Here is a 27,865-nt window from a genome sequence, read left to right as displayed (position 1 = left end):
GTTATTGAGAAAGATGTAGACTGTAAAGAATCACGAAACAGCACAACTCGTATTCACCAGCAGATTTATTTTTCAGACAGGTCACACACACAAACACACACAATTTCTCTTAAATTGCAATTGTTGTAAACTTTAACACGGGCTTCACTTTCAATTTGACTCCGTTTGTTTTCAGTACAGTCTCACTCATCTCGTGTAACAGCTTTTATTAGTGTGTGCGTATGTGTGTGTGTCTGAGAACAGCTTGTCCTGCCAGTTGGACCTCCTAGCTGGAACTGCGCACAGTGGTGGTTGTGACTGTGCTCGAGCCTCCTGTAAAAAAGAAGGAAAAAAATCATGATGGCAGTGCTTCAAGCTTGTATTACACTGACTGTACTGTTGTTATGCAATGTCTTGTTAAAACAGGGGTCTCTTACCTTTACCTGTAGCCATAGGTCTAGAATGAGGGAAGAGAAAAGTAGAAAACAATGATTGATATGGGCGTGTGCATTATTTTCTAGATAAAATAGTGCATTTTTGGTCTAAATGGTCTCATAAATCCATGCTCTTGTATCATTGCATCTACCTGGACTCCTCTGTTTCCAGCAGGCTCCTGTAGGTTGCGATCTCCTGCTCCAGCCTGCTCTTGATGTCCAGCAGCATCTTGTACTCCTGGCCCTGCTGCTCGATGCTTGAGCGCACATTGCCTAGTTCGTTTTCAAGCATGTTGATTGTGTTCTGGAAGGCGGCGAGCATGGCGCCGTAACGAGCGTCTGTCTCTCCCAGCGTGTTCTCCAGAGCCCCTTTCTGTTAAGAGAGCGGAAGGAAAAATTAGCTGAATTAATGCACACGAATTGTGACACATATAGTTTGACGTTCATACTTGCAAACCAGTTTACTGTAGTAAATCAGTTGTGACAATTTAAAGCTATAGTCTGTATCCACCAACCACGCCCTGGATGATATGCCAGACAAACACAAAAGTACGTCTGTATTTGTAAAGCATTCTCCCATCTTTTCTGAAGTCATGATTAGCAGAGGTGTATGTGTAAGGTGTTAAATACATGTGTCTTTTAGCTGCTCCTCCACTGTTACACAGGAGCGGTATGCTGTTCTTACAGGGAGTGTTGAACAATTTACTCCAGCTGGGCACAGATAATCCATGGGAGTACGACTTTTTGGGTCATCCAGTTCGGCATTCCTTCGGCTTTCTTCAAGCTCTTTTATGTCTTCCAGAAATTGAGCAGATGTCTGTGAAATGTTTCCCTCAGCAGGAGCCCTCCCCTCCCTTCTCCACAGCTCCCATCACTCTTATCTTCTCTCTCTCCCTCCCTTCATTCCTTTCAATAAAGCCTCTTTCTGTTACACTCCCTTCTGCTCTTTCACCCTCTGTCACTGTTTGTTTCACCATTCCCCCTGACAAGACAGCGATCCGGGGATTTTGCTCATATAAGGCAAGATCAGTGAGATGTGAACAGAGTTTTTTTGGGGGGGTGGGGGATGAGGGTTGGGGGGGTTCTCACCATGCTGAGCTGAGACTGCAGCTCAATCTCCAGGCCCTGCATTGTGCGCCGCAGGTCACCGACCTCTGTCTTGGACGTCTGGATTGACTCTGTGCTGCTGGCCACCTCCTTGGATATGGTTGACGACTACAGCGAGAAACAAAGACACAGTTGTGAGGAAATCTTGCTGATTACTTCACAGTAGATTATGTTTAATTACAGGTTAGACTCTTGAGGGAGTACACCCAGTCATTTGCGAGGTAATGGATGAGACTGTTTACGGAAAAAGTCTTCTCACCTTCTCATTAAACCAGCACTCCTGGTCGCGACGATGTTTGTCAGTGATGGCTTCGTACTGGGCGCGGATCTCGTCCAGGGCTTTGTTGAGGTCAGCCTGTGGCGCGGCATCCACCTCCACGTTGACATTGCCAGTGAGCTGAGAGCGCATTGCTGCCAGCTCCTAAACAACCAAGGGGGGAAAAGAAGTCAGCATTAAGATCTATTTCGCAAAAAGGTCTACAGGTGTGATGAAGCCTGTTCTCATTGAGAGTAGAGATCATTATAGCTAAAGGATGTGCATCAGTTACCTCTGCGTGATTCTTCTTGAGGTAGGCCAGCTCATCCTGCAGGCCCTCGATCTGCATCTCCAGGTCAGCCTTCGTCAGGGTGGTCTGGTCCAGCAGACGGCGCAGGTTGGCGATGTCAGCCTCAACAGACTGGCGCATCATCAGCTCATGCTCGAATCTAATTAGATTTTGAGAGTAGAGAACACCGACATGAGACAAATATAACCCTTTAAGCCTTCTTGTTTGAAATTGACATGATGAAGATAGGTCCACAGAAGTATTAAGATTTACTTGGTTCTGAAGTCATCAGCAGCCAGTTTGGAGTTGTCAATCTGGAGCAGGATGCTGGCAGTGCCGATGGTGGCGCCAGCAATCTATAGATAAGAAGAACAATGGGAGTTGGTCAGGAGGCAAAAGTCTCATTGTGCAGTTACATACGGTAGCATACACTGGTTTGCTCTGAATTACACACTAATATATCAGTTAACTTCACATGCTTAACCATTTCTTGTTTATTTCAAGCTTTTATAAATACATCATCATTAATTGTCCATCAGAAGACCAATGATTTATGAGCATAAGGGACCATGCAGACTCTGGTCATGCCTATAATGTCTCAGCCCTTTTAAAACCCTCCCTTGATAATCATTAACAGCACAGCAAATATTTGAGTTGTCTGGTGTTCAAGCAGCCGAGACTGGCACACACTATACCTTGTCCTTCAGGTCGTTGATAATGGCCCAGTATTTGCTGTAGTCCCTCTCTGCTGCTGGCCCCTTCTGCTCGTAGTACTCTCTGATCTGCACCTCCAGCTTGGAGTTTGCCGCCTCCAGAGAGCGGACCTTGTCCAGGTAGGTGGCCAGACGGTCGTTCAGGTTCTGCATGGTGGCCTTCTCGTTCAGGTGCACGGAGCTCTGGTCCACGGCGTTGGACAGGTCGAACCCACCGCTGCCGAATCCCATGCCACCACCCATGCCGCTTCCCATGCCACCTCCATACCCGGAGGAGACGGTGCGCACGCTGGTAGAGGAGATGCGTGGGCCTGCTCTGAAGCTGAGTCCTGACACACTGTGGGCCTTGTGGGGAGCAGCACTTGATGTGTAGCTGCGGCTCTGCCTCATGACGGAGTGGGGACCACCCATGCTGCTTTGGCTGTAATACATGATGGCTGACTGTCTGCTGGTCGAGAGAGAACACGAGGAGAGAGGACCGTTATACAGCTGAAGACTGTAGCAGGACTGTGGAGTTTGATAAAGGGAGGCAGGCTCTTGATATAGTGCTGGACCTGGGGCGGGTCTGACTGGGAGGAGGGAGTGGAGAGGGTAGGAGGGAGTTTTCCTCCAGCCACAGGCTTGGCAGAACCTCCATTTGTTTTCCTTTAAGGACCAGGGTTCGGGTTTCTTTCCACTCCTGTGAGGAAACTGTTATGGAATGTGTGTGTCAGTTTGTGTCTTTCTGCATCTGTGTTATGTGTGAGGCGTCTGTTGGTCCGTGGGGATCTGAGTGCGTGTGTGTGTCTCCATCTGCATGTATGATTTGCGTATGCTTTCATTAATACCTTCAGGTCTAGCCTCGATCTCACCAGTCATTTTGGATCCTAATGCAAACAGAAAAGGCGTGTCATCGTCTTAGTGTCCCGCCATAAGTCAACATTCATATTAAGCCGTTTGCAAATAATATCTTTCATGATGATAAGGCTGCGTTACAGTCTGAGTAATCCAAATGAAACATTTAATCTCTCAGACATTATGTACTTTAACCAGTGGATACTACCAAACTGGTTTCATGAATCACTTGTTTACAAAATTATTATTTGTAGCAGCAACATGCTGTTACCGTGTGAGCAATTAAGAGCTTTTATACAGTTACTCTTTTAGTAGTAAGAGATAGAAGACTTCGATATCTCATTAAATGCTCATTTTATCTGAACGGCATTACAGTCCACCAGATAAAATGAGCCTGTAAATATTAAAGTTGTTACTGATTGACAGCCGTATGAAGACTTTGTAGCCTTGAACCACAAACCAGCGTTGCTTTCCATATTTTTAGTCCAAGCCATGTAAGGGAATTCGTCAGACCCCATTGTTCACCATATCACACACAACATCCCCCCTCAGTCCTGCATCCTGTGTGTGTGTGTGTGTGTGTGGGTGTTTGTGTTCGAGCGCACGTGTGTGTGTGTGTGTGTGTGTGTGTGTGTGTGTGTGTGTGTGTGTGTGTGTGTGTGTGTGTTGAGTTTATGAGGAGGCGTTTATCGGTTGCCTTATATGTTATAGGTAGTAGCGTGCATGCGCACAGTCCATTTTGTTAGTTTTGGCCACTCTTATGGGCTGTGTGAGGGATGAGATGGAACGCCTCAAGGGATCCTGTGTGGTTTCTGTGTTTGTGTGTGTGGGCAAATGTGTGGCTGGCTGGGTGTGCACGCAAAAACACACTGTGTGGGTGTGTGTGTGTGTTATCCTTATCTCAGAGTTGGGCTCTGGCCAATTTCCGTGCTCTTGTAGCATAACATCTGGTGTCAGCTGGGGCGAGCTGAGGGAGGCACATGGGGTCACCTCTCAGTCAGAGGGAGAAGTGAATCATGTTTCTTATGTACTGTGTGTAAACTCAACTGCATTACATAATCTAATCTCCAACCTAAAAAAAAAAATGGGGATCTTGATCACAGATACTTGTGGACAAATTAGAGGATTCTTTCTGGAATAAGATAAAAAGCGAAAACTGAAAACCCATTTAAGTCTTTAAACGTTTGTACGCAAACAAGAAACACATGTTCTCAACCTTTACTGTGGGCTACCTTTAATAATAACCTCATAATCTGATTAAAATGATTGTATTCCCCAAATTAGCTTTTATCTTGTCAGCAATCCCACTAAAATGTCCTCAGAACTGGTTCAACAAGATTAGAAAATGATTTTCAATATTCCCATGGCAAGATAAAAAGACTGGAATAAACCTAAAGAAACTAGCTGTTCCAAGGAACAAAGGTTGGTTAGGGATACCAGATGTGTATTTATATTACTTGGCTTACAATGGTGTATATCCAATATCCTGGGACTACAAGACAAATCCTGAGGGGGCATGTAGCTGGAGATGGCTGGAGCAGAAGATTGTTTCTGAAAATAACATGTTTCCCTAGCTTCCTTCTTTTATCACCGTAAATATGATAAGCGCATCGAAAGCCCTCTAATTTGGTTTTCGTGCAAAGTGGTTAAAGAATAACATAAACGTCTTAAAATCAGTGGTTCATCTATACCCTCTTGTCCCATATGGAATAACCTATTATACACAGCTGGTGGTAAACCTCTTTTTATTAACATATCGTAAATATTGTTGAGCTGGGTCAGGTACTAAATGATGGAGATTCAATACATTTTGGTTTAAATAATTCAAACTTCTTCCAATATTTACAGCTGAAATCTATTATGCGGAATTACACACTTAAAACATACTCTTGGTAATATTGAAACTATTGATATTCAATTAAGAGATGCTGCCAATGGCAGAAGAACTGTCTCCAAAATGTATAGATTGTTATGCCATACCTTCTTTGACTGTAGTGCATCTATAAAAGCACAACCATACAGATGGTACAGTTTTCCTTTTGCTGTACAGTTTCTAAAGACAGTTGTGTTATGGGCTTCCAACACCTCTAAAGCTTATTAATTAACACGTTATATCTGGTTTGTTTTATCCATATGAAAACTAAAGTATAAAAACAATAAAATAGTAATAAAATGATAAAATAGTTGTGGAGGTCCTGGAGTTTGGTCGTCACTGCCGTGAAGATTTTCAGGCAAGCAGTGGAGACCTTAGGTAATTACTGTGCCTGGCCAAGACTGTTTCCTGTCTTAATGCTAAACTACGCTAAGCTAACCGGTTACTGGCTCTAGCCAGTGGGCAACTCCGGTGTCTGAAAAGTGAAGCCAATGCTGAAGTGCCTTAAACTTGCATTCTTTCTAATAGCCAGCAGGGGGCGACTCCTCTGGTTGCAAAAAGAAGTCTGATTGTATAGAAGTCTATGAGAAAATGAGCCTACTTCTCACTTGATTTATTACCTCAGTAAACATTGTAAACATGAGTTTATGGTCTTAATCGCTAGTTTCAAGTCTTCTTCAATACAGCATGATGTTCATTTAGCTTTATTATCATAAAGCGTGGCAGGATTTAGGGCGTGGCTACCTTGTGATTGACAGGTCGCTACTACAGCGTTCTTCGGTCTGGGAGTTTAACCCAACTTTAACCCTTTCACAGTGTGTTTTCAGTTCATGAAAATTAATTATAACTTTTTGGTCGCCTAAAATGGTCTTATTCAGTGTTCGGTTGTACTTAACTCCACTATCTCGTGTCACTTCTGGTTGCAAAAGACCAAGATGGCGATGGCCAAAATCCAGAACTCGAGGCTTCAAAACGGCAGTCCACAAACCAAATGGTGACGTCACGGTGACTATGTCCACTTCTTACAGTCTATGACTCTAGTTTCATGTTTATACAGTCATGAGAGTAGTATCTAACTCTGGACAAGAAAGCGTATAGGCATATATTCCAAAGTGTCCAACTATTCCCCAAAGCGACCCACACAATTCAAAGTGTACTGCAACATCTTATACCAGACTCATTCCTGTCTGTGTTATTCTAGACTCTTTAAGACTTCTGTACATAGTTTGCACCACCAAATGTCTTTTTTAAGGGAAATAACTTTTATAATATGAAATAAATCCTTATATAGAAGCCTCTTGTGGTTTGGGGAGTTGAAACAGTCTAAAAATATTATATGGATCAAAACCAAAATTCAATATGTTGGTCCCAGGTTGCTCTTGCCTTGATTGGAATTAAAAACAAGTCAAGCCATGTTTATTTGTGTAGCACTTAATCACTGTTATGTATAATCTCAGCGGGCCTGTCAGCACCCACATTATGAAAACAGTGATTGAAAAATGACTCCTCCAAACTAAGACCCTCGCTGAGAACAAGAAAAGAACTCCCACAAGGAGATCAGAAGGGAAAAATACACAAAACCCTGGGAGGTGCTGCTAGCTGTCTCACGGGTGCAGAAAGGGACAAAGTCTCTGGAGACGTGTGCAATGTTTATCTAAATGTTTACAACCAGGTGAGTTTACTGTTTGTTGTCCACTACATTCCAGGTCAATTAATGTATCACAGTTCTGAGGAACTTTTTTGTCCTGGTTGGGTTTTCTTCTGAAACGTAGCTTTATGTACAGTAGGCCAAAGACAAATTACGAAATAAATGAGATCATGTCCTCATGGGCTGGAGACCATCTGTGTCAGATGGGTGTTTTCACTAAAAAGCAACCTCATGATTCATGCACACGGTTGACTGAAATCCCCTCTACAATCTTACAAGAAACTCTACCGCTTTGTCTTTTTCATGTTTTTTATTTGTAGTATCAATGCAACCAATTTGCAGTTATATTGTAATTACTATGGTGAATGAGTAAGACATGTAATGACGGTGTGTTTACAGCTTCTCATGAGAACTTCAAACCAAGATTAAGCTACTTTTTGGTATCTAGCTGAGTAAGATTGAGAACAGAGTCTGTGATACTGAATATTTACTTAAAACAAAGAGGGCCTGCAAGACTTCCAGTAACACTGAAGCTTAAAATAAGCACATGATCTAGTGTGATCACTGATTCAAATCCCATTAATCTTTGAGAGCTTTCTTTTTAACTTTATCTAAATCTTAAAGTGTCTGCACTTGTTCTTTGTGGGAGTTTTTTATGCATTGTGAGTCATAAACTGTATGTAGAAATACTACTCCACCCACTCCCCCCTTTAAATCCCACTGCTTGCTGAAACAGGTTGAGTAAAAGCTGAAGATGAGATTCTCTCCATAAATAGACTTCAACCTTTTGCAAAGGAGACGGTGCAGTCTGTTGCCCGACACGTTTTGCATTGATTTTTCCTTTTATGGTGCAGCTTTGTTGTGGGATGTGTATCATGTCATTATGTTGTATATTAATTGCAGTGCACTCAGCTGTAATTAACAAGTTATGTAGCAAATTTAAAAAAGACAGAGAAAATGTCTAACTTTGAAAAACACTGATTACATATTTGGTACCGAATCCCCGGTTATTGTGGCACTGTAAAGTAGACTCACAATGAACTGTAACAGGGAGGTTACATCCGGAAATTACACTTAAATACTTCATCCATGATGTTCTGTTTTGAGTTTCCTTCTTTCAATAGTAGAGAATAGAGGGATGGTACCTATTCAATGCAAAAACAAAGAGAGTCTAGACTGAAGACATGAAGGGAAGTCCGCTTTTTGTTTTTTTAATTTAAGCTTATCTCAAAACAGTATCAAAATAGTCCAGGTGCAGTTGCAGCATAGCAACTACGAGGAGTGCATGTGTCAACTACTCATGCTTGAATTTCATCTATTGTGTTGATGTCTGGATGGTTTGGATTCCTGCACCTGAGCGCAGGGGAGCACAGTGTCCCTGCCATCAGTTTCGTCATGCAATGGGAATGAGAGTCGGTTGGCGTTCCCATGTCATTCACAAACTGGTCACTTCCGTTATGTCTTGTCAACATGGCACATCAGTGCACCTTTGTTCTTTGTTTTAGCATATTGAGGTTTGGAGCTCCTGCTTGCACATGTGGAGCTCCAACTCCCATCAACAATGAGCAGCTGTCGATGCCACATGTTGAATCGTCACCTAAAGGACACATTCTTATCAATAGAATATAATGTGAGTTATGCCTGTGCAACGCTTTTTTTTTATCTTCAGGTGATTATTACAACATAATGTGGACAAATAGCGCTGTTCATTGGAGGAAACAAGTTTGCTGCTCCTGCACTGAATGTGAGTCGGGTGCTCCACCTCCGAAAAGAACTACAGTGTGTTTGCTTTCCCCTAAACAAACTCAGGGGAAAACACAGCACTCAAGCAGTAGTAATAAAAAAAGGTTTAACAGTGAGCCCATGTCGTCACCATTTTGGTGATTTTAAATTTTCATCTAGCACCATCATCAAGATCAGAATTTGGACAATATGTTTTGGTTTATGACATAATACCTGCTGATGGAAATCCCATCAGTCTTAGCTACTTTGTGTTAAAGGCAGGGTTGGTAAAGATTTTAGAAACTTTTTTTGTTAAATTAGTTGAAATTTTCTTGACATCCCATCAGCAATCGATAAATCAAACGCTCTTACAAAAAAAGCAAAAAACAATCCGGTATCTATGGCTGTCACAGAACTGTAATAAACCCGTCCAACATTTAATTTGGCCTTTATGTAATGGTTGGACGGACTACCTGTCCGTGCACTCATTGCATGTCTTCCACAAGCTGCTAGTTTTACAGCTGTGAGTAGGCCTACTAACAATAGTCATGTTTGCCATTCACGTTCATTATCATAATGATAATTGTGGGGGAGTGGCTTTGGAGGGAGGCCTGAAGCAATGAACTGTCAATGTTGCCGACTTCGTGACTTTCTCGCTAGATTTATGGACTTTTGGAGCTAGTGCTGCTGGCTACTTTCATTGGAAAAGAGTTGACAACACTGGGCTGGGTTTTTTGGTTGGATCATTTTTTTAAATCTAGTGTACTCCTGCTAGTGTCTGAAGATCACCCACCCTGCCTTTAAGTACTAATTAGCACATTTTAGCATGCTAACACATAAAACTGAAAATTATGAATACGGTAAACAGCACGTTAGCATTGTTGTTGTAGGTATGTTAGCATGCTGACATTAGCATTTAGCTCAGAGCACCGCTGTGCCTAATTACAAAATATAATGATAAAATCAAAAAATAATATACAAGTAAAGAAATAAGTAAAGAAATCAATGAATAGATTATTTTCAATTTCCCCGTGGAGAGCCATGTTTTTCCTTGAATGACAAACAGCACTGTATTTGTGCAGTAACCACTGAGCTGCCCATTCAATTCAATTCAATTCAATTTATTTTTATATAGCGTCAAATCATAACAGAAGTTATCTCGAAGTTATCTCCCCATCGCACCACATTCTGGGAAAACTGGCACGGCAGTTAACTAGGACTGACCTCTGTGACCTTGTGTGTTTGCCTAGGCCAATAAGGGTTTGTCTGTCGGTGTGCTCTGTGAATCAGTTCCAAAGTTATACGACTTTTAGCAAGAAGCCATTTCCACCCTGTGTGAAATATTAATCAGTCCTTTCTTGCTCAAGCACCAACCATTCTACAAAGTTAGTAAGAAAATCTATCCTGAATCTTTTGAAATGTCCTGCTCCTCACAGAGACACAAACAGATATAGTGGTGCCCAAACAGCAGCCCTGTGCAGAGTTAGCAACTATGAATCACAGATGTGAGCCTGTAATGGAGCAACACGGTCCTTGAAGCCTCCTCTCGATGTACCACACCCCTCCACACCGCATTATCAAATCCTGCTCAACCATTCAGCAGGCACTGTGCAATCACATCCCAGCATGCAACATTTCTCACAAAGGTCCTGGACTGAATCATTGACTGAACATTCACAGTGTGAATGTGCTGAGAGGTCAAATTATATCTGTATGTGTGTGTGTGTGTGTGTGTGTGTGTGTGTGTGTGTGTGTGTGTGTGTGTGACCTGTTACAGTGAAAGTTGGTGTGTTGGTCCTATCTATGTAGGAACAGTTTCTGCAGGCAAAGTTAAACATTCACCTGCACATTGTACATTGAATTATCAGCTGTGCATATAGACTCTTTCATTCATCCACTGTAGTTTGGGTAAACACAAGTCTGTTGAGTCAACAGACCTACCTTTGCTCATTCCAAGAGTACATATAATAGTAAAGATGTTTAAGAAGGAAGCTTGTCTTGTCTACTTAGGATGATGATGATGAAAGGTATCCATAGCATGGTGTAAGAAACTGCAAGATATGATAAAAATGAAACCCACACAAAGTTCAGACTAGAGAAAAAGGTGATGTAATAATGTCTTCAGGGGTTGAGACATCTCTCAGTTGACTGTCTGCAACGGATTATCACACAGCCACACCCTTCCTGTAGAACAGCTGTGGAGGTGAGAATCACAGCTAAAGTGCACCATCTAGTGATAGTCACTGCAAAAAAAAAAAAAAAAAATGCTTACCGTGGACATCAAGCACGTATTCTGTGCAGGAGTCACCAGTAAATCACCACGCCGCCACGCCCAACGGAGTTGTTGAAGAGTTGAAACTGCTGGCGTATCAAACTTTCTTTCCCTGAAAGAGAGAGACAGAGAATTTGTTGTCATCAGATCCTCAAAGTAAAGAGAAATATGAGACTCAAACCGCAAAAGTGTTGTGTATAATGACTACTATATGACTTATTGATGCAATAACATTGAAAGAATGTGTTTAATTGTCAGTAAGACGTTTATGTTCCCACACGAAGTATGTGGCAACCACACCTGCATGCACACACATGACAGGTAAACAGCTGCAGGATGTGTCTGTGTGAGTGGCTGAAGGAATCTGGACTGATGGAGCGAGCAGAAAAAGACAGAGACAAAGCATTCTTGGTAGCTCATCATCTCGTGTCCATGTTGATCTCTCTGCCCACCGTTCACGGTTGAAAAGTGAAAGACAGTAGGCGTGGGGAGCTGACGGGAGGTGGTGAGTTGTCGCTTCAGGATTGGTCCGTGTTTTGTTGGATATTTTTTAGCTCACTTGCATCTCTAAACACTGGACGGTCATTTTAACCACTGAAGGATAAATTGAAGCCAATTTGTGAGATAAATATGGCAGCGACACACTTATGACCCCTCTCTGACAACACAACCTGCAGTGTTTTGATTTCATAATAGAACTAAACACAAATGTATCACTCAGAGACTGTGTATCAGGACTACTACTTTATTTCATTGGATGTCTCTGTCCTGGGATTTATCTGTGATTATTTTAAATCAGAACTGATTACAGTGTGAATAAGACCGAGGCTGGACCGAGTGCTGGGAGGAGGGGTTAAAGGAAACGCTACTGCGCCTGCTCTATGGGCCCAATGGATGCGGAAGATCGCCGGAAGATCCGAGTACTTTATCTCTCGGCATTCGAGCCATTCTGGCTTCATGCGCCACTGAGCAACTCTCATAAGAATGAACGGTAGCTGCCTCCAGCGCTGTATCCAGTTCTCTTTGTACATCCATACTTTACCCACTGAGCTATAGTCGCCATCATTAATTTTATGCATCACATTATTTTCACTTTAGAATAAATCTCATTCTACACTGGACCAGTGCATCAGTGAGTAAACAGAGGCAATCACACAGAGGGTCCATGCGCCTCTTATAGTGCTATACTATATAGTACTTATTCACTGTCTATATATATTATATAGTCCTTTGTCTTGCATAGACAGTGAAAACTTATGTGATTAATTATTTATTTTTCACATATTATCCATTTAGGTCCAAAAATTGTTTTCAGATTGAAATTAAAGCATACATTTTCATGTTTATCAGTGTAAAAACTGTTTGTATCCACTATAGTTCAATGTTAAAAACTAACAACACCAAGAGCAGAGTGAATACTTCTTGTAGGCTAATTATTGAGTGTAACGCCCTCATTTAATGTACTAGTACTGCAACTATGTCACTTAGTGTTTCCGTCCTGATTTATAGGATCTGTCATCTGTGATTTAATGATCCAATCAGCCACTTAAAACTGTCAACAAATAATGCTGTCACATAAAAACACTGCTTGCACAAGCATGCATACATAAAGGAATGTTGCTGTACCTGAAATGCCTCTTACCAATGTAAACGCACCATCAACGTTGATTATCTTCAAGAAAGGATCTGTAGTAAGAGTAGTGTTGGCACAGACAAGGCCTGCAGAGCAGCATTTTTGTCTCCCGTGTCTGAGAGAACAAAGGATATTTTCTACAGAGAGCAGACGGAAATGTTTAAAAGGATTAAGGTGGTATTGAGAGAGTTGTTTTACAAGCCAACCGTGCAGTGCTGGAGGGCTGTTAATCCTGCAAGGCTTCGCATGTTGAAGCTGTAAATCATCTTATAAGTCAAAAGAATTAACATGAAGAATAGATCCTATAGTAAAAACTAGGGCTGTCAAAGTTAACGCGATAATAACGACACCACTAATTACCTCCGCCAAGGTCGAAGGACTAGGAAGGAGGTCATGTTTTCACCGGCGTTGGTTTGTTGGTTTGGTTTGTTTGTTAGCAGGATTACTCCAAAAGTCTGCAATGGATTTGAATGAAAGTTTTTTGTGGGGTGGGGTGTGGCACAATCTGTGATCCGCAGAACTGTAGATTCTGCGTTTTTTCACATTAAATTCTGTGAAAAGACAGTTGAGTTCGCCCAAGCACACTTGATGATTGTTGGAAAGAGTAACGATGACGGTTTAGGTGAGTTTTATTTTGTTTCTGTCCAGTTTGAATGAAGTGTTTTACGATGCTCCGCTACATAGAGCTGATCTCAACATAAACACAAATACACATGGATGATGGTGCAAGCTGAACGAAGAGGGGGTGCCATCCTAGTTTCTTTAATGCATTCACGCAATCAATCTTTCGGAGGTTGTAGCAGGCTCGGTTTTAAAGCTAGAAAACCTAACGAATCCGTTGGTACCAACCATGACACACTGACTTGTCATGAAGGAGGCTAAATAACGCTCCAGACTTTCCATGGGTACCCACGAGTCTCCCCTTTACAGACATGCCCACTTTATGATAATCACATGCAGTTTGGGGCAAGTCATAGTCAAGTCAGCACACTGACACACTGACAGCTGTTGTTGCCTGTTGGGCTGCAGTTTGCCATGTTATGATTTGAGCATATTTTCTATACTAAATGCAGTACCTGTGAGGGTTTCTGGACAATATTTGTCATTGTTTTGTGTTGTTAATTGATTTCCAGTAATAAATATATACAAACATTTGCATAAAGCAGCATATTTGTCCACTCCCATGTTGATAAGAATATTAAATACTTGACAAATCTCAATTTAAGGTACATTTTGAACACACATTGCTTAAATGTGCAATAGTTTTAAAAATGAAACCTGATTTAGTCTTGGGGGATCTAAACTTTCTAAAAGAAGGAAAGAACTTGTGTTGACGTGAGCCAATGCATAGTATTACAACACAAGATTATTGTGATCAATAGTGCATAGTTTGACATGTCATAGCAGGAAAAGCAGAGGCATAACTAATAACAGTATTCCCTGGTATTATGCACACTGTCTCACCTGGACACTTAAATGGAACGGAGCCATCGTTGATTAATTACACCCGTCTTTCATCTTCTGTGACAGGTCAAAATGTCTGCAGGCTGATATATGTACCAAATACCTGGAACAAACTCCCAGAAAACTGCAGGTCAGCTGCAACACTTCTTTTAAATCAAAGCTGAAGACTTTGCTGTTTGCTGCTGCTTTTAGATAGATGGGTGGATGGATAGACTTTATTGTCCACCTCAGTGGAACTTTGTCTTAGGCTTCTCCAAATAAAACAAAGTTTCATAACACACATAACACAACCCACCATTAAAAGACAAGAATATACAACGTACAACATACAATAGTGTAATGGGCAGGTAGCAGCAGGTTATATAAATATTAAAAGAGAGCACATCTTGTGAAATAACAAATGTTCCCTCGTGCAGTCATGCTGAGTTCAATTCCTGTATGTCGGCTCCAGCCCTTTTGGTGCCCTAGACGAAATTTGGATTTGGTTTTGTTTGTATTATAAGTTATTTTGTTTTGGCCACATTTTATTATTTTATTAAATCAAATAATTATTAATTTCTTACGCAGCACTGTAACTTTTATTTTTGTATTTTGTACCTGTCTTATTCTATTATAGCTTGTTTTTATTTAATGATGAGCAGTGAGAACCCACAGTTTGCTGTTTAGGTCACTACTTTTATCTTTTATAATGTGTTCCTCGATGCCTTTAATGTTTTATGTAAAGCGCTTTGAATTTCCTTGTTGCTGGAATGTGCTATATAAATAAACCTGCCTCACTTTGCTGTGAGAAAGATCTATTAGATGAGATGCCATCTTGTTACCATTATCATGTTACTGAGTATCTGACTGTCAGATTTGACTCTTTTCAGCTAATCAAAAGAATTGATATATAAATAATGATAATAATTATTAAATTTTTTTGTCTTTGCTATAATGATTTGAGAGTAAAGGCTAACCCAAAGGCTTCAAAGCTTTGACCGTTGCCATGGTAATTGACCTCCAAATCACTATTTGAATGCTTCAGGGTTTGTTTTTGTGGGGTTTTTTTTGGGGGGGGGCAGTTATATTTTTATATATAAGTATGTAATAATAATGCATAAATCCCCAAATAGTCCATGAAATAAGGAATAATCCCACAACATTATTCATTATTCATATTCAGCATTAATTATTATTACTTATTCTCAGATGGATATCGCTGTTTGTTGTGTGTAGAGGTGCGTTTGTTTACTGTAGTGCGGCAGCGGCACTGAAACAGGGGAGACAGACAGAAGAACGTGTCAGCCTGCTGCACCGCGCTGCTCTGCGAAGCTTCGAATACCTTCGAATATTTCTCATCGAATCTTCAAAGCCCAAAAAATGGTATTCGGGTCAGCCCTATTTATGATCACCACACAGTATTTAAATCTTTTATCTTAAGATACAACACAGTCTAAAATGAAAAACCTACAACTTCAAGTCAAGAACTTCAAACAGGCATCATCCCACATTAATCATTTTATTAGCTGATAGCTGTCGCTGGAGTAAAATGTGCCTCTAATACTATTTCCCACATCGTACGATGTTTAAAGAAACAGACCGACATTCTTCAGATGCAGTCAAACCATCAGTCATCCCCTTTTTCGGCCTCACCCTGCTTATCAGTGTGACTGCTGACTGAAGCGGTGTGCGGTGACAATAGATGGAGGCAGTCAGGCAGAGATAACCGGAAAGAACAACAGCAAGGTGCTAATTTTCTACTGGCATGGGGGTGTGCTTCTGTTATGTGTAGGCTGCGATGATAATTACAAAACCAGTCAAACTAGCTGGTACTTTTCTTGAAGTTAGACTTTTAGAAGTTGGTCGTGAGTTTGCTACCAGCATTTCCAAATTTTACAACAGAGTTAATGAAGGCCTGCGACTGGTGAGTGCAGTTTCACTAGTGAAACAAGTTTAGTTTATCAGTAACTTGTCAGGCTCGTTCTACAATATTCAGAGGGGAAACAATCTAAACAAAACTATATTGTCTGTGTATTTATTCAACCTCAGTGTTTCAACCGCTATGATTCAATCCTATAGAATCAGATAATCAGATAACTGCAGGGGTGCAAGAAGTACTCAGATCTTTTACTGAAGTTAAAGTAGCAATACTACAGAGTAAAAACACTCTGTTGCAAGTAAAATTCATCAAAACATACTTAGAGTACAAAAAGTAAATGTACTTATTATGCATATGCCCATATCAGAATCATACATATTATATTACTGGATTATAATTATTGATGCATTAATGTTTACATCGGTTTAATGTTTCAGCTGGTAAAGGTGGAGCTAATTCAAACAACGTTATATACTGCTGGGTATCTTTATCTATAATAATACATCATCATTTATTAGTTGATTTATATTTTGTATTATTAATCTGAATCTGCAAAGTAATTTACATTATTATGTTAGGGATAATGTACTGCAAGCCGGTCGTTGTGAAATAAACCCAATAGGGTGATGAGGCACTGCCCTGAAGGGGTTTATTTCACAACAATGACCTGCTAGCTGTACATTATCACGCTTTTTACACAGCTACTTACTTAAGAAATCAATAATTGATACAGAAACGTCTGCCAGAGAGAAATAACAGACCGAATCATGTGCCTCGGTGTCCTCCGGTGTCCACCGCTGCTCCTAATGGGATCTACAAGATTTCACAGACCGGAGGAAAACGACCAATCAGAGCCGAGCTGGAGCCTTGCCATCTCTGAGCAGCTGTCAATCACTCATGAACTCCGAGACTTTGGCCAATCACATGTCATTTCAGAGAGAGAGCGTTCCTGCTTGGTAATTCCTCAACTGATCTCAACATGGCTGAGGGTCACAAACTTTCTCATTTTACAGCTAAACAGTACACTACAAGATGTTTCTGAAAACATTTGAGGTGAGAAATAAGAATTACAGTAACAGAATATTGATTCATATTTGATTGAGTGATGCAATATATGGTACGGTATATATATATATAATCTAAGTTTATATTGGATATGTTTCAACACAGATGGAGTACCATGTGTCCGGCTTACTTTCCTTTTTCTTTTCTCTTGCCTAACGTAAGTGGCTTCTTGTAAGTCCATGCAGGCTTTATAACACTCATAACAGGTATAACACCTGAATAAAAATATATATATTCCTTCATTAATACATTTATATTGTATACAATTATCACAGTCTTGAAAACCTTAACTAGACGCTTATGAAGACACACAAATAGCGTTGGCTATCTTATAACTGCCTTGCCCTCAACCTTTGGCCCCAAGTTTCACTGAGGTGGAATTGTCGCTGGTATGTGCCATTTCTGTCACTGCTATGAGTTTCTTCCTTAAGAAGGCCTTATTTGAAAGTATATGTGTCTGTGCCTCTAAACCTGCTTTCAAGCAAACAAACAAGGAAGGCTGCAATTACAAACTGCCAAAGAATTGAACCGAGGAGAATTCAAGGCATGCCCTCTCATTAAGAAACGATAAAATGTGGTTCGACCTGAAAAAGGCGGATGAACCCCTACCCACCAGTCACCACACCTGCGCTGATGAAGAGATTGCATAGAGGAGTAGGGGGGTAGCATTCTTCCCTTTCAACTACCCCTCCTAGCCCTTCCCACTTTGCTCTGTGAGCCAGCTATATAACCAAGGAGACCAAAGTTATGCTTTCAACTGCAGATCAACTCCAGTGATTCTACCTGATTCAGATCCATATCCAAACCTCCCAGCATGTCTTTGAGCAGCAGATCCTACGGTCAGAGGACCATGAGTGTCTACGGTGGAGCAGGCGGCCGTGGCACCCGCATCTCCTCAGCCCAGCAGAGCTACGGAGCATCCTCCGGAGGCTTCAACCTGGCCGATGGCCTTGACCTCCACGTCGGGGCCAACGAGAAGGCCACCATGCAGAACCTGAACGACCGTCTGTCCACCTACCTGGAGAAGGTGCATGCCCTGGAGCAGGAGAACAGCCGCCTGGACAAGCAGATCAGAGATTGGTACCAGACCAGAACTGTCATCTGCCACGACCACACCAGCTACTACGCCATCATCGACGACCTGAAGGACAAGGTAAGAGGAAGTAAACAGATGTGTGTGTGTGCGTTTCTGTGTTTTCTGTTCTCTTCTCATCTTTCACTGCGAGTGTGTGGAGAGAGGTAGGCGTAGAAGGAGGCCATCTTATCAGGAAGCACAGAAAGCAGCACTGTGGTGATTGTCATACCAGATTCCTTCCAACAGTGCATCACATCCTGCCTACAGTGTTCAGTGTCACAGTGATAATTACAGAGGGATGCAGTGTAGGTTGACTGCAGAGCTCAACTGATGTATCAGAAAGTTGATATTACAAGCCAATATTTTACAGTACATCAATTTTGCATAGACTGCAAACATATTTTTCTTAATTTAAGCTTATTTAAATAATTATACATATATATGATTTTGTTTATATACATGTTTCACATGTGCTGTTGCTCTTTAAGAGACACATTTTGAAGGGATCCTCTCCATAAAAAGTGTAGAAATAGAATATCAACCAACGGATAAATCATCATTGTGTAAAAGTACAACTGTATGAAACATGAGCTTGCTTGTACTTTTTCTGACGTGTTTTTGTTCTCCTCCTCAGATTCGCATCGCCTCTAGGCTTAATGCCAAGACAATCCTGGACATTGACAACGCAAAGCTGGCTGCTGATGACTTCAAAATGAAGTGAGTGGACTCGCCTGCCTCTCCCTGTGATGCCACATAAGTGAAACATCACATGAGCATCGAAGCGTGAACTCATGTCTCACTGACAACTTCTTCGTCTTAATGACCCACTAAAACCTCTCTGACCTTTCCTCCGCTCAGGTATGAGAACGAGCTGGCCATGAGGATGGCTGTGGAGGCGGACATCGCTGGACTGAAGAGGGTGCTGGATGAGATGAACCTGGCCAGAATGGACCTGGAGAGTCAGTATGAGGCCCTGAAGGACGAGCTCATCATGCTCAAGAGGAATCACGAAGAGGTGAGAGAGTCTATAGATGAGGGAGTTGTGGTGCGTTCATTTTTAAGCAATCCAAGGGCTTGTTGATGGAAGTCAAAAAAGCAACGAAACTGATAGCTTGCATCTGTCGACACCCTTGATGCATTCCTGCACACAGGCCAACACCCACGCTGTGTTTGCATGCATGCACGTAACCTGAAAGTGTGTTACTACACACTTGGAACTAAACACACAGCAGCTATTCACTGTAAGACTTACTTGTCACCATTTATCACAGCCATCTATTGTGGTCTAAGCTGGCCAGAGTTTGCACACGTGACCTCTGCCTTACCTCTGATAACACTGAAGAAACTCCTTGTTAGCTTATTGTTTTTATAAACAGGTCTGCCGCCTTCTCCCTTTTCCCAGCGCTGCCCCTCTTCCTTCTGCACACTTCCTTGTATTCTTCTCTCCCTCCATTAGGTCATGTTTGTCTCTCACACAAACACACACACACAGATCAAAGAACCAAAAGCATACATGCAATGCAGTACAAAAAGAGAATCCATCGGATGCTCTAATAAAAAGATAATGAATTATTTTAAGTTATTTCAACAGCTCACTGAGGAATTGTCCTTTGACCCCTACAGGAGCTGATTCTGATGAGGAGTCAGATGGGCGGCCAGGTCAATGTGGCCGTGGATGCTTCTCCCTCTACAGACCTGAACCAGACTATGTCAGAGATCAGGGAACACTATGAGACCGTGATCGGCAAGAACCGCAAGGACCTCGAGGCGTGGTACCAGAACAAGGTATGAAGTTACTACTGCTCAGAATACAGCCACTTCCATAGTTCAGTTGAGCTTATTTATCTCGATAGTATGCCAGTACTCTACTATACTTGTTGGGTAAAACGACGAATGTTGTTTTCTCTGATCTGGTCAGATCGCGGCGGTGGAGCAGGAAGTGATCACACACACAGAGATTCTGGTGACGACCCGATCAGAGATTAAGGACCTGAAGAGCACCGTCCAGAGGCTTCAGATTGAACTGCAGTCCAACCTGAGCATGGTATGTCAACATGTATTAACAATAAAGATCATCCATTGGATGTGACGCTGTGATGCTCCTACACATAATTCAATTCAATTGATTTTAGCGTCAAATCATAACAAGTTATCTCGAGACGCTTTTCATATAGAGCAGGTCTAGACAATACTAATAGAAACCCAACAAGAGATCCCCCCCCCATGAGCATGCATTGTTATGCGACAATGGCAAGGAAAAGCTCCCCGTTTAGCGGGTAGAAACCTTGGGCAGAATCCGGCTTTTGGTGGGCGGCCATCTGCCTCGACCGATAATAACAACACTGTAGATGTTTAAAGAAATTCGCCTTCTTGCAGAGAGTTCGATGAGAAGACTGATATGTTGAATGTGAAGATACAGCCAGCAGCCTGTAATCTAACTCTCAGCAAGAAAGCGAATAAGGGTCATTTTGAAGTACGAAGATAAACAAGATGATTACCTATACTCACCTAACAACTTCTTCCTCCGACCACAACAGAAAATGGCTCTGGAGGGCACCCTGGCCGAGACCCGGTCACGTTACGCTACACAGCTAGCAAGCCTCCAGACCATGGTCACAAACCTGGAGGCTCAGCTGTCCCAGCTCTGCGCCAACATCGCCACCACCAAGCAGGAGTACGACATGCTGCTGGACCTCAAGACGCGGCTGGAGTTGGAGATCGCGGAGTACAGGAGACTGCTGGATGGGGAGGATGAAAGGTGAGACGGAGAGAAACACTGATAGGATGGGGGGATTACAGCGAAAAATAAATATCCACTCCAGTTTGATTTCATGTCAGTATGTTCTAGACTAATGCTTTCTTCTTTCTTCTTCTCTCCATTACCAGCACAAGACAAGGTAAGCATGCATATAATTCATATTTTATCATTGAAATACTACTTGATTTTTAACTGGGTTTGAGAAATGTGATGTGATTCGCTCATGATTGTTGTATCTTTTCTTTTCCTCAGTGGTCACAAAGGTCATCACAGTGGTGGAGACAGTTGTGGATGGAAGGGTGGTCGGGAGCAGCAAGACCGTTGATGTGGATGTGGATGAGATCGAGTGATAAATTGGAAGCACTGGCAAAAAAAAATCAATAAAGATCATGCAGTTGAATTAAACGTTCTTGTGTGTGTTTTGTATTTTATAATGAATCAGAATCCAGTTTATTGCCAAGTAGGTTTTTACGTTTAAGGAATTTGCTTTGGCGTGATTGGTGCATAAAATAAGCATAAGTAAAAGAAAAGTAAATTCAAAATAAAAGTAAGTACAGAAATCAGGAAACAAATGAACAAATACGGAAGAAAAATACAAAAAAATAGTTATAAGAATTCTGTACAATATATCTGAGTTAAAATGAAAGCTGTATAGAAGAGAATTACGATGAATATATGAAAAAAATACTATGAAATATGTACAATATACTGTATATAATATACAATAATATATATACTGTGTATTATATATATATATATATATATATATATAAACTTATATATAATATATAAGTTTGCCATGTTATGATTTGAGCATATTTTTTATGCTAAATGCAGTACCTGTGAGGGTTTCTGGTCAATATTTGTCATTGTTTTGTGTTGTTAATTGATTTCCAATAATAAATACTGTATATACATATGTTTGCATAAAGCAAGCATATTTGCCCACTCCCATGTTGATAAGAATATTAAATACTTGAAAAATCTCCCTTTAAGGTACATTTTGATAAAAAAAAAAAGTGTGATTAATTTGTGATTAATTGCGATTTAATATTTGGATCGATTGACAGCCCTCTTGCTAACACATGGTGCTACCTGCTGTATTAGGACTATGTGTGCTAATTTTAAACTTCCTCTGCCTCATGGAACTGCAATATTAAGAGAGCTTACAGATTTTCTCAATCGCTTTGGCCCATTTGGCTCACAACAGTCTTAACTTTCTCTAAACTGTGAGTGCAGGTGTCACAACTGTTTCACGGGACACCACAACTCTATGTTTGCAAAAAGTAGTAACGCACCCAAAACATTTCATTAAAAAAAAAGTCAATACTTTAGGCTACAATACTGAAGTACACAGAAACAGGATGCACATTTGTGTTTACAGTAAATGCATTTGTGTAGCAATGTGTTACATGTACTGTAAACAGAATAAAAATCACCTTTGAGCTTTCAAGTCAAATACAGTGAACAGAATATTTGCCACAACATGGCATCCATGTCATTAAAATACATTTTTTAAACCCTGCAACAATGAAAAAAAGCTGCTGTAGTTCAGTAAAAAAACAACTAATTGTACCTCCTCACAGTACGTAACACCATGTCAGATATTTATGGAATATACATTGTCAGATTTTGATATTTGAATGGGTCATTTTGCATGTGATGACTGAAACAATGAAAGAATGTTTAGACGTTGTGAAGAGGATGACAGTTTCACTGAGAGTCAACTCATCAGTTTTGACCAGCAAGATATGTGCAAGTGGTTATTGTGCAAATTGTAGACAATTGTACTGACTCTTTGCACAGGTGCAATTTGCTTGAATGAATGAGAAATTCTAATCTGTTGTGAAAAACAAACTAATGGTTCAGAGATTTGAACACATTGTTTTGAAAAAAATAATTCTCATTCGAGAAGTGAGCCAAAGCGAATGAGAAAGACTGTAACAAGGTGTGGCAAGTCAGCCTTCCTGCCTTTTTGTCTCAGTGGCCAAACTAACAACCTAGTAGGGCACCTAAAAATCCCCTGTGACTCACAAAGCATTTTCCCCATAGACTACCATTATAAAAGAGACGTCAGTGGAACTCTTGAGAGGACTCATCAAAGTGCAAACAAGGTCAATTATTATTTTGGAATTTCTAAACCATCAATGTTTAATATTTTTTTTTAGAAAAGCAAAACTTTCATTGGAATAAATGTGCACCATTGGTTGTCAATTCTGTAAACTGCATACAAGCTCTGCCCCCTAGTGGCCAAACATTGGTTGAAGCAGCTTTAATCAGTGTAATGAGGGGCTGGGACCGATCCCAGCATGCATTGGGTGAAAATTAATTGTTTAATTAATGAGCTGTATGCCTCACTGTGTGGAAGTGACTGGGATCATTCTTTTATGTGTAAGGCAACATCAGGCTTGACTTAAACATTGCTCTCCTAACAAATAAATACAAAGATATACTGTAAATTCACTGAATTGTTATTTATCATTAAAATAATAAATCGTACACCAGCAACTTGGGAAAAAATCTTCAAAATTAACAGTATGTATATATATATATATATATATATTTAAATGCCGATGGGCGCCCTTCCTCATTTTCTGCACTGAGGTAACAAATAAACAAAAAAGGAAATGAAGAAAGAAATACACTTTTCACCCCTTTAACTGTCTTTCTAACACTTTATCATCTGCCCTCATAAGCCAACAATATCAGGGACCAATTGGTTATTTATATTATAATAACTACAGTTATTTATGAGAATAAAAATCTTAATTTTTGTCTTAAAACCATTGCGGTGTCTGATGTGTACTGCGGTTTATGGGGCTAGGGTTAGGGTTCTGGGGGGTTGAAACCTAACCCAGGCGGCGGGGCTCCAAATCCAAATTTTGCCTAGGTCTAGAAAAAGGGCTAGAGCCGGCCCTGGACACTGACACAGCCTCAAGCTTTTTAGGTTTCACAAATCTGTCAAAAATAATCATATAACGGACCTACCAAATATCCAAAGTAACTCTTGTCAGGACGACCTTTAGTTCATCTCAAAACCATGCCACTATCAAAACATCATTTGGAATTAAGACACAAATAAGTCAGACAAGACAACGTGGTAGTCAGCAAACTGGCATCATTTTATTGCATTCACATGTGTATGTGAAGGAAGAATTGGATTCATATGTTGCTTGTGGTTTTCAGGTGTGCCACCTGGTGTTGCGTTTGCTGCACGAGACACATTAGATGTAGATGATTATGATGATGTTCTCTGGGTGGAGGAGGAGGAGGACATCACTTTGCCATCCCTCAATTCCTCTGTGACTATTACCACCTTGGTAGATGAGGAGGAACTTGAACTTGAACCAATAACACCAGCACTGAGGAGGGGGAGAATCACAGTGCTTGCATTAAGTATCGGTATAATACCTCACTTTACAGAGATAGTAATTAGTTTAAAATGAAAGGACAGAATAATTCTTTGCAGACAAATTACCTGCCCTCTCCGTCCATGAGCCTCCTGTATTCTGCGATCTCCATCTCCAGACGGGTCTTGATGTCGAGCAGCATTTTGTATTCTTGGCCCTGGCGTTCCATGTCAACACGCATACACGTCAGCTGTTCTTCCAGGCTCGTCACCTGAAACTGGAGGCCCTGGAGCTGCATGGAATACCGTCCCTCTGTCTCTGCTAAGGTGCCTTCCAGGGACGATTTCTGGAGGAGGAAGGTGAAGAGAAGGAGTGATTAAACTGAAAAATACAGAAGGTGCATCAAATTGTATGTAAATGCCGTAGGTCGTTATCATTTACCATGCTGAGTTGGGACTGTAGCTCGATCTCCAGGCCTTGCAGTGTGCGACGGATCTCAGAGATCTCTGACCTGGACGTATTGAGACTCTCTGTGCTGGCTGCCACCTCCTTATTCAGCACCTCTGACTGCAGTAGACATGGGAGAACATCAGTGTCATGTATAACTACATATGTTACATACGTACCAATCTAAATAGGCAATGAGAAGTTACTTAGTCAATTAATATCATCACCAGGGTTTTGGCCCAGTCTTACCTTTGATTGGAACCAGCAATCAAGGTCTCTCTTGTTCTTGGCGGCCGTGCCCTCATACTGCTCACGAATTTCAGTCATAATGAGGCTCAGGTCTGGCTGTTGTTTTGCGTCCACCTCCACATTGATCTGTCCGCCCATCTGGGTTCTCATTGATAGCAATTCCTGTTGAATAAGAGGAGTTTGGTAAAAGGTGGATGATTGCGGAACTGTTTGAGTAGATTTTATTCGACATTCGGAGACAGCAGATTAAATGCAAACCCAATCAGATGACTGCTGTCAAGCGTTTGCTACCCACCTCCTCGTGGTTCTTCTTGAGGAAGATCAGCTCCTCCTTGAGGCCTTCTATCTGCATCTCCAGGTCTGATCTGGACAGTGTCAGCTCATCCAACAGTCTCTTTAGACCGGCGATATCTGCCTCCACTGATTGACGCATGGCTAGCTCATTTTCGAACCTGTGAGGCAGCAAGAGATCGGACATTTGCAACTTAACATCAATGTATACATCTTCCATGTTTTGCTTCCAAGTTATTTCAGAGCTTTTTTTCCCTATTTTACTCTGTTTCAGACACTCTCTGTCTCTCATCCCGATACTTACTTGGTTCTGAAGTCGTCCGCTGCCAGTTTTGCATTGTCAATGGACAGATAGATGCCTCCATTGGTACAGGTGGCCAGCTGGATCTGTGTGATGAAGCAAGGTTTCATTTGACATAATTAGTGCAATTCTTTCATCAAACTGACTCCAAAGAGACTCTGTAAATGAAATATGCAGACGACAACACCTTATAAAAGCACTGAATGGAACACGAGGATAGTAATGGTCTCCGCAAAATCATGCTTTGCCACTCGGGGTAAGATAAAGTTCAAAGGCACCACATATTAATCTGATAGCTGCATTGTATTACAGTGTGACATGCTTTGGTATCTCATTCAGGAATCAGAAAGTCATGTGACATACCTTGTTTTGCAGGTCAGCAATGGTGGCCATGTACGCGGAGTAGTCACGGGAAGAGGGGGAGGTCTTACTCTCCAAGAACTGGCGGATCTTGAGCTCCAGTTCAGCGTTGGCCTTCTCCAGGCTGCGCACCTTGTCCAGGTAGGAGGCCAGACGGTCGTTCAGGTTCTGCATGGTGGCCTTCTCATTGGCCCCGACATGGAGGTCCATGTCGGCGGAGCCTCCGCCGAAGCCTCCGCCGAAGCCTCCGCCATAGCCTCCGGATGATCCCCCTCCAAAGCCTCCGGATGATCCCCCTCCAAAATAACCACCTCCACCGCCGAATTTGCCGGAGGAAACTGAGATTTTTGACCCAGAGCCACCTGCACCACCATACACGCTGGTCGCCCTTTGCGATGAGACTACTCCACCACCACCACCACTACCAGAGAGTCTTCCATAGCCAATCATGCCTGAACGCTGGGAAAACATCGACATTGTGAAGAGTGCTCAGGAGGTCTACCTGCCTTGGAGAGAATGAGATGGACTGAGATGCAGAGCTTTGCCTCTGCCCCCTTTTTATCCTGCACAAGGCTGCTGCTGCCTCCGGCTGTGGGTGGGGGCGTGCAGGACTGCAAGGGAGGAGCATTACCTAAATGGTTGCTCTGCCCCGCCCATCACACACACCCTTCAGGCTCATTTTGTGTCACGACCAGAAGGAGGAAGAGGGATTAAACTTAATCCCATTTTGTTAGTCAAGTTACTGAATTCATCCAAACCTCACAACTACCTGCAAACCTCATACAATGGCTTCATTATTCCATGCATCCTTTAAACCCATGCGCCATACTAATGTGCATGAAGACAGGGCATCCTTGTGAACCTTTATATTTCATTTCTACAAAGTATACTGTAAATTGTGAAACAGACACGCCCGTTACTGTCAGCCTCAGGTTAGTTATTCAGTCAAATCTGGCTGGGTTTTTTCCATCTTCAGGTGAGGTGTCTTAACTGAATTTTGTGACCTGATTCTTGAACAAGACTGATACACTGTGCTGGCCAAACCTGTTATGTTACCAAGGCAGCAAGCATTGCAAACACTGTCAAATAGATCATTATGATAGTTGTGTTTTTCACTTGACTCTCAGCCAGCAAACTTCTTCTCACACACCTCTTTGTCTTTTCTCTCTATTGGTTCTTTTGTCATAGTTTCGGTTATTTATCGCATCTTAAATTTCAATTTTGATACTCTCTTTTTTGATTTGCTCAACAATAGCCTGTAGGGTTTTCAGTTATAAGCAGTTTTTATAGACTTCAATGATGTCAGTCGATACCTGGCCTTATTCAAGACTGGGCACAGCACTGCTGGAAAACCACAGATGTGCCTGTTCTGTATTTTTCTTTGCATTGTACTTTGGCATGTCCATCATTCCCAAACAAGAACAAGCGCTTGCTTGTTTGCTCCTTTCCATTTTGCCACAGTATTTAGTTCAAGTCTTTACAGGCATTTTGCTTCAAGAGTTGTTTTACTTCTAACTAACAAATTACTATTGCAGACTGCACATCTACAGCCTGGAGTTATACAAGCCAGATGTTCCTTTTTACTGCTGATATTCATTTCGAGGTTGCAAACTCATCACATGCATGTGCTAAACGGCTATAAATAATGCCCAAGATAGTTTGAAACCCCAGTAATATATGAGTGAAGATATTTTTCTCTCACTGGAGATAGCATTTTCACACCAACACACCAACTTCTTATGTGTACACACAGCTTAGTTGCACTTCATTAAGGGTTTCACTGCCTCATTCGCAGATGCCGCACTCAAGTTCACCTGCAAGTATGTAAGTAAGTAAATTTAGTGGTGAACGTCATTGTCTCTTGACATTTGTACCATTTAAAAAATG

At 41.5% G+C, this 27,865-nt stretch overlaps 3 protein-coding genes and 2 long non-coding RNA genes across 5 annotated transcripts in view; 2 read left to right on the top strand and 3 right to left on the bottom strand.

The window, feature by feature from the left end:
* The window catches only part of LOC141764095 (uncharacterized), a 95,195-nt gene extending 90,416 nt beyond the window's left edge, over positions 1–4,779 (top strand). Inside the window, exons 2-3 of the long non-coding RNA XR_012593218.1 lie at positions 2,739–4,265; positions 4,331–4,779. This is a non-coding gene — a long non-coding RNA (uncharacterized LOC141764095). The remainder of the gene's footprint in view (positions 1–2,738; positions 4,266–4,330) is intronic.
* Positions 48–3,210, bottom strand: LOC141764092 (keratin, type I cytoskeletal 19-like). The gene is made up of 8 exons (XM_074629031.1): positions 2,761–3,210; positions 2,339–2,421; positions 2,069–2,225; positions 1,780–1,941; positions 1,503–1,628; positions 566–786; positions 417–436; positions 48–312 (listed from the first exon to the last, which is right to left on the bottom strand). The coding sequence occupies exons 1-8, from the start codon at positions 3,208–3,210 to the stop codon at positions 266–268; spliced, it is 1,266 nt and encodes a 421-aa protein (XP_074485132.1). The 3' UTR covers positions 48–265.
* Positions 3,541–19,084, bottom strand: LOC141764096 (uncharacterized). The gene is made up of 5 exons (XR_012593219.1): positions 18,682–19,084; positions 17,931–18,288; positions 12,770–12,897; positions 11,128–11,239; positions 3,541–3,644 (listed from the first exon to the last, which is right to left on the bottom strand). It is a non-coding gene; the product is annotated as an uncharacterized LOC141764096 (long non-coding RNA).
* On the top strand, positions 17,279–21,379 carry krt98 (keratin 98). The gene is made up of 7 exons (XM_074629032.1): positions 17,279–18,300; positions 18,857–18,939; positions 19,081–19,237; positions 19,846–20,007; positions 20,141–20,266; positions 20,760–20,980; positions 21,233–21,379. The coding sequence occupies exons 1-7, from the start codon at positions 17,962–17,964 to the stop codon at positions 21,303–21,305; spliced, it is 1,161 nt and encodes a 386-aa protein (XP_074485133.1). The 5' UTR covers positions 17,279–17,961; the 3' UTR covers positions 21,306–21,379.
* A 2,702-nt stretch (positions 21,380–24,081) lies between these two features.
* On the bottom strand, positions 24,082–26,506 carry LOC141764091 (keratin, type I cytoskeletal 13-like). The gene is made up of 7 exons (XM_074629030.1): positions 25,982–26,506; positions 25,622–25,704; positions 25,322–25,478; positions 25,027–25,188; positions 24,772–24,897; positions 24,459–24,676; positions 24,082–24,342 (listed from the first exon to the last, which is right to left on the bottom strand). The coding sequence occupies exons 1-7, from the start codon at positions 26,453–26,455 to the stop codon at positions 24,219–24,221; spliced, it is 1,344 nt and encodes a 447-aa protein (XP_074485131.1). The 5' UTR covers positions 26,456–26,506; the 3' UTR covers positions 24,082–24,218.
* Positions 26,507–27,865: the final 1,359 nt, after the last annotated feature.

This window comes from Sebastes fasciatus, chromosome 3, assembly GCF_043250625.1.
Source record: "Sebastes fasciatus isolate fSebFas1 chromosome 3, fSebFas1.pri, whole genome shotgun sequence".
Lineage (NCBI taxonomy): Eukaryota > Metazoa > Chordata > Actinopteri > Perciformes > Sebastidae > Sebastes > Sebastes fasciatus.
The sequence above is the reverse complement of the archived record's forward strand: the minus strand, read 5'-3'. Positions and strand labels throughout refer to the sequence as shown.

Coding starts and splice junctions, on each gene's coding strand:
- LOC141764092 (XM_074629031.1), bottom strand. CDS start 3,210: ATGTATTACAGCCAAAGCAGCATGGGTGGTCCCCACTCCGTCATGAGG. Junction 2,226..2,338: donor GCTGATGACTTCAGAACCAA/GTAAATCTTAAT, acceptor AAATCTAATTAG/ATTCGAGCATGAGCTGATGA. Junction 1,629..1,779: donor AGTGCTGGTTTAATGAGAAG/GTGAGAAGACTT, acceptor TTCTCGCTGTAG/TCGTCAACCATATCCAAGGA.
- krt98 (XM_074629032.1), top strand. CDS start 17,962: ATGTCTTTGAGCAGCAGATCCTACGGTCAGAGGACCATGAGTGTCTAC. Junction 19,238..19,845: donor TCAAGAGGAATCACGAAGAG/GTGAGAGAGTCT, acceptor TGACCCCTACAG/GAGCTGATTCTGATGAGGAG. Junction 20,981..21,232: donor CTGGATGGGGAGGATGAAAG/GTGAGACGGAGA, acceptor TCTTTTCCTCAG/TGGTCACAAAGGTCATCACA.
- LOC141764091 (XM_074629030.1), bottom strand. CDS start 26,455: ATGTCGATGTTTTCCCAGCGTTCAGGCATGATTGGCTATGGAAGACTC. Junction 25,479..25,621: donor GCGGACGACTTCAGAACCAA/GTAAGTATCGGG, acceptor GCTGCCTCACAG/GTTCGAAAATGAGCTAGCCA. Junction 25,189..25,321: donor TCAAGAAGAACCACGAGGAG/GTGGGTAGCAAA, acceptor CTTATTCAACAG/GAATTGCTATCAATGAGAAC.